This window comes from Myotis brandtii, unplaced genomic scaffold (assembly GCF_000412655.1).
Source record: "Myotis brandtii unplaced genomic scaffold, ASM41265v1 scaffold630, whole genome shotgun sequence".
Lineage (NCBI taxonomy): Eukaryota > Metazoa > Chordata > Mammalia > Chiroptera > Vespertilionidae > Myotis > Myotis brandtii.
In genome coordinates this window covers 1421476-1427641 of record NW_005370412.1, presented here as the reverse complement: position 1 = coordinate 1427641, position 6166 = coordinate 1421476, and the positions used below count along the sequence as shown (strand labels likewise).

The 6166-nt window shown below is 53.9% G+C and overlaps 1 protein-coding gene across 1 annotated transcript in view; it reads left to right on the top strand.

The window, feature by feature from the left end:
• KIAA1614 (KIAA1614 ortholog) overlaps positions 1-6166 on the top strand; it is a 28394-nt gene that overhangs the window by 1597 nt on the left and 20631 nt on the right. Inside the window, exons 2-3 of the mRNA XM_014528322.1 lie at positions 391-1337; positions 2035-2098. Of these exons, the coding sequence (XP_014383808.1) occupies positions 391-1337; positions 2035-2098 (1011 nt within the window). The remainder of the gene's footprint in view (positions 1-390; positions 1338-2034; positions 2099-6166) is intronic.

Below are 6166 nucleotides of genomic sequence, written 5' to 3'. Positions count from 1 at the left end.
TTCCACCCAACGGTCAGACCCTGAGGTCCTGTGTGATATCACATCTTCACTGAGATCACATGCCATGAAAACAAGAGGCCAGGCATTGGGAGATCTGACCTGGCTTTTCACTCTGGTCCACATCTGGCTTAGGATTAGTTGTTTGATGTTTGTGCCCCCTCTGTAAAACGGAGTTAGAAAACCTAAATTTAATAATACCTTTTTGTATCATTCAGTGATTTTTGCTTTTCAAAGTGCTTTCACATTATCTACAGGGTGTTTATTCCCTGCTCTGCCCCAGATTACTCTTGTCTGGATAGGGCTCAATATGAAGGCACTTTGGGGACCCAGGAAGTTGCTGGAGCTAGCCAGGCGCTGGGTCTAAGGAGCTCTGTCTATTTTATTTTCCAGAGAGTCCAACATAGGGAGCAGAATAACCAGCTCCATGGAAGTGACCTCAGCTATGGCGAGAAGTGGCACTGAGCCACAGCCCAATAATGGACACCTCCCAAGACCCTGGTTCTGCCCTCAGGAAGACAGAACACCCAGCCAGATGGTCCCCCACCCTCCCAGGGCATGGGGGATACAGTCCCAAGGACCCTCCGTGCTGGAGTCCAAGGTCAGGGCCTTGAAGGAAAGTATGACAGCAGGCAAACAGGGGGCAAGCCCCTGCCTCACGACCCATGAGAGACCGTCCCCCAAGAAACCCAAATGCCGACGAGTCAAAGTGGGTGGAGCCAGAACTCCATCATCAGGGTCTCCCTTGCTGGATACGGTTGTGGTTCTCCATGCTCAGAACCCAAACGAGGGACCGCTGGACAACAGTGTCAATGAGAAGGAGCCCGCCATGAATGGGGGCCCCAGACCTCCCAGGCCGCCCGCCCCTGGGCTAGAGTGCTGCAGTGGGAGGAGCCTGTGGGCTCCAGAAACAGTAAGGATACTGCCTGACCATGAGAGGAGTCTGCTGCCGGGGTCCAGCTCTTTGCAAGACAGCCCCCTCCACAGAGTCACTTCAGGACAATCTAGGGGCCCTAGACCTTGTAACAAAATTACCCACGTGCCCAACCTGAGGAAAGGAAGGTCATGCCCCCTGCAGGATGCTCTAGTTGCAGGCGAAGACCTGGATAGCTTGTCTCTAACCTCCGAGGAGGACTTTGTCCCCAGGCCGGCCCTGCTGGGGGGCCTCTGGAGAGCCGGAGACCTGGGGGCTCTGGGCACGGGGCGCAGCGCCTTGCCCCTGTCTGAACAGGTGGAGAGGAACCGCCTTCTTCTGCAGGAGATGCTCATTGTTGGGGGGCAGGGCCCCCCCAAGGTGGGAATCCCTGCCCGGACTCTGTCCTGGGACAGAGCTGTATCAGGTGAGGCTCACTCTGCAGGTCTGGGTGGTGGGGACAGCAGAAGGGAGTCCAGAAGGAAAAGCAGAAGCGGGTACTGCACAGGGGGTGGGGCAGGAGAGGGAGGAGAGCTGCCTGTCACCAAAATCATCAGGATGTCCTCTTGTTCTTGGCCTTGACATAGAGTGTTTACCACCCCACAGCCAGCCCCATCTGCTGAGTACCCCCATGACTCCCCAGGCCAATGGGAGGCCACCCTCTCTGCTCGGGGATGGCGGCTACCATAGCTGCTTTTCTGTGGCAAGTAGCCTTTTCTAGAGGCTCTTTGCATCGCCCTCCAATGACGTGCCCTCACCACAAAGTGGCTGAGCATCTTGTCAGGTGGACTGAACTTAGGCAGTAGCACCACTGGGCTGTGCAAGTGTTCAAGCCTGAGAAGACACCTCTGTCCCTTCTTTCCTTCCCATTCCAAGAGCTCACTCCTCACCCACTCCCGAGAGGACCCGTGTGGGCCCCTTAGCCCACGGCAGGGCCTCCCACAGCCACCGTGACAGGCCATGCCTCCACCTCTCAGGCGGAGACACAGGCAGAGGAGAGGAGCGGGTTTATCTGGGAAGCAACTGACTTCTGGAGACACGTTTCTCCTTGACATTCCTCAAGTGGCAGTGGAGAGCCCCGTTGCTGGCTCTGCCCTGATCTCTGCTTCTGTTCTGGGTCCTAGAGCAACCATCTGGGGACATGGACTGGGACTCAGGCATCTCCCTGCAGGACTCAGACCAGAACAGGTAAGAGCTCAGAGCGCACCCTTTCTCTCTCTACCTCCTCACCATTGTCCCTCCATTTACCGATCAATGGGAGAGTAGGAGACCTTGAGAAAGCACAAGGGCAGATCAGGGGACAGTGGGCCACTATGGATTGTCAACTCTGAGACAGAGTAGAGGGTGCCAGTCACCCCATGTCCCAGGCTGGGCCTGCCTGCTACTTCAGCAAAACCACTCAGTGGGCATGAGGCACTGTGCAGAGCATTGCAAACGACGTGCTCTTGCTTTGTGGGATTCGGTTCCCCTGCCTGGCCTCTGTTTCTTCATCTTTAAAGTGGGACAACTCGTACGTGTGTGGTTGATTTCATAGGACTGTGTGAGTCTAAAAGGAAATAATGGTTGTAAAAACCCTTAGGGAAAGTGTACAAATGCAAAGCACTTACTGCACCGATTCCTTTCCCAATCGAGGTGGTGTGCTGGGGTCATGTAAAGGATCTCTCCTCCTCCAATCCCACCCTGCTATCCCACAGAGTTTGCTCTAGCCACTCGGCCAGTGTCTTGGGGAAAGTGGGCACACCAGGTGATTAGGGGGGTGGGCAGTGTCCTGACTGGGAAGGATGGTCAGAGTACACTCACAGTGGGGGTGCCGGGGGCATCTGTGAGTCTGAGCTGCTGCCCACTGCTGTCTGCTCTGAGATTGGCCTCAACCCTGGCCTGGTACATGTGTCATGTAGCCCAGTGTTTGGAGTCATTTTTGCTCAGGAGTCAGGTTCTGGATCTTCTGGGCCCCTAGGATCAGGAGGTCATGATGAGTCCTGGGGGTGAGCATGGGGGAAGAGACACCCCTTCACTTCCCAGGATTCCCGGGGCTGTAGGTACCTGAGGACACCCGAGGCAAGAATGTAAGGAAAAATGACTGAGCCCTGCCCACCCTGCTTATCCTCGCTATTCCCAGTCCTGCCTGCTGATTCAGATATAGACTCAAAGGAAAGCTAGAGGGAAGCCCTCTTACCACTCCCCAAACCACCAAGACCAAAACTAGAAAGAAAAAGTAATTTAACCATTCACCAGTGTTTTCAAATACCGTGCTCCTGACGCATCTAGTGTTCTAAATCCTAGATGGAGAGGGAAGGATGCTAACTAACACTTGAAGTCCTACCACACAGCTAGTGCCACCTGGGACTTCCATGCCGAGTCATTATCGCACTCACACACACCTCACACTAAAATCTCATTCAGGTCCCAACTTTTATGAATAGAGGGGCTCAAGAAAGCCAATTTAATAAGTCATCTTTGGGGAGTCAGGCTGAAATTCAGGAAGAGGAATTCCTGGCCACCAGAGCTGAGCAGGCCATTGTCCCCCGACCTGGGGTGTCTTGGACACCTGTCCCCACACACCAGACGGCCAGCCCAGTGGGGAACTTGTTAGCCTTCTTTAAGAAGGCAAGGATGGAGACACTTTGATGTCTTAGGAAAGCTCTGTGCGGCTCCACCCAGATCCTTTGAGAGGTGTTAAATGAAGTATGTTCAAAGCAGTCCTGTTTAAGGATGCCCTCTCTTCCTTCTCTGCTGAGAGAAGCTCCTGTTTATGGTCTAGACAGCTGGTTCCCTCCGCTACCCAACAGCGTCCTCTGTGGAAGATGATTTGTGTGAAGCCCTGTCAAAGGTTTTTGAAAGTCTAAAGACAAAGCACCACCTCGCCCTCTCTAGCTTCGAGATGGTGTGTCAACTCCAAACACGACATCCTGTACAGACTACTACTGGGCCATCTCTTTGGCAGGTGGTTTCAGCGCCTGTTGAGGGATTGCATTCTTTACTCAGTGAGGGGGTGGGAGTGATTTAACAAATAATGGTGCTACTAATAACAGCAATAATCATAGTAAATGTGAACAACCCTGTGCTAACCCCTTTAAGGGACTCAGGTCTCACTTAACAACTGAGTCCTTAGTTAGCAGATGGGGAAACTGAGACTTAACCCCTAAGCAACCTGTCAGGGTGACACAGCTAGGAAGTGGCAGTCCAGAACAGGAGCCTAGGCAGGCTGTCCAGAACCACCGCTCTTGGCTCTGGCCTGTCAGTATCCTGCAGCCCAGAGAAGACGGCACCAAGATAAGGCCCCTGCCTCGTGAAGCACACAGTCCAGAGTACCAGGCCTTCCTTACCTCTTCCCCTCACTCAGGAAACTACACACAGTGTGACAGCAGGAGCGCTCTATCCTTGGTCATCAAAGGGCTAGATGATATACAAAACGGAACAAATGCTGGGCAGAAAGTTTATGTATGTTCTGTACACTATACATTTTCTCTCTACCCGCCTCATCCTATAAATTGGGAAATGTCAGTTGGCATTACATGCCAAATTATTTCCCTAAATCTCGTTCCTGGGATGAAAGGGTTAAACCCAGACTTGTTGGAGCTTATTGTTTTAATCCAGGATTATGATGGCTGCAGAAAGAGGCCACTCTGTCCTGGCTAGGAGAGGACTCGAGATCTCGACCTGCCTGTGCCTTCAACAAGAAACTGGCGTAGATGGAAAATCCAGCGGGGAGGGGGCCACATGCTGCCCTTTGTCCTTGGGAAGCAGCTTAGGGCCCTGGTGGTTGGAGGGGCCAAGGGAAGGGCCAGAATACTCACATGGAATTCCCCTTGTCTTTATAGGGTTTGCTGCTCCTTGAGAGCCAAACATCTGTGGTGTGAACCCCACCGGGAGAGAGTGTCAGAGTCTCCCCACCCCACTTTGGGGTGCACTAGACTCCCTAGCCAAAGACCCAGACTCACAGGGTCGTGAGTCCTCTCCCCTATTATATGCCTGCTGTTTACGGATGGGGAAACTGAGGCCCAGGAAGGAAAAGCACTCAGCCACTTGATCCCTGTGCCCTACCCCCTGAGCAAACGAGCCCCGATGTGCAGGCGTTCAGGAAAGTGGCCAAAGATGTCTATTCTCAGGTGGAATTGCCTTTATTTAGACATGTTCTAGCTGCCCAACCCTTTCAGGACACTTCCCAGAATTGTGAGAGCTGGGTTGTGGGTCATAATTCATGATGGGAAGGGTTTGGCTCCAGGGCTGTGTGCCCTTGGCAGAAGCCAAGGTCAGAGTATACTGGAAAGACTTCCTCAGATGAAAGAGTCTGAGCCTGCCTGTCTGCCGGGGTTGGCACCCCTGCAGTGGACCAGTATGATGCGGCCATAGGAGGTGGGCAGTTAGACTGGGGCAGGCTCACCATCCCTCAGGACCACACCTGCTTGCCCCCTGTCATGGGAGAAAGGCCACCTTCCCTCCAAGGGCTGGGCAGTGCCTGCCCTCTCCAGGGTGTACCACGACTAGGAACTGCCTCCCCCGCTAACATTGGCTGCCATCTGTGAAGGTGACTGCCACTCTCCCCCTTCTCAGTTTGTTACTGCATGGATGCCTGCAGGCGCCCCAAAGGCCCTGTTTTTCTAATCAGTGGGAAAAACAGCTTTGTGTGTCAGGAACTGAAGCAGGGCAGCTGATGGGGGAAAAAAATCAACCACTCCAATTTGAGGGACAGAAAGGAAATAGCAAAGCTGGGAAATGGCTTAGAAACCTGGGGCAAGGCCGATCTTGGCAGCATCTGGCCAGCTGCCTGGGGCCCTCCTGCCTGCCCACCGGGTCTTGTGACAAATGCCCCCCGACAGCCAGGGAACCGCAGCTGTCACCGGAAGGCTCCGAGTGCGCAGGCTGGCAGCCAGAGGCCTGCAGCTGCAGGGGCGGCTCTCCGGGCTGGTAACCTCATTATCTCTGCTGTCGGAGCAGGAGCCCCAGGGAGCAGAGCTGCTCTCAGCAGTGTGTTGGAGGAGCTGCCTGCTCGGGAAGCTGTGCAAAGGGAGGCCTCTCCTGCCAAAAGAGGCTGCGCAGGGCAGCAGGCCTGGAGACTCACTTGCACATCACTCTAGTCAACCCTTCTGGTTCCAAAACTGTGCCTGGGCCCTGCCAGGGTTCACAGGCACAGATGGTGCCTTTATACTAGCAGCACTTTTTGTTTTCTTGGGCCTCAAAGCAGGGTTAGGCACAAATAATAAGAAAAAGAAAGAAAGGAAGAAGGAAGGAAGGAAAGAAAGAAAGAAGGGAGGG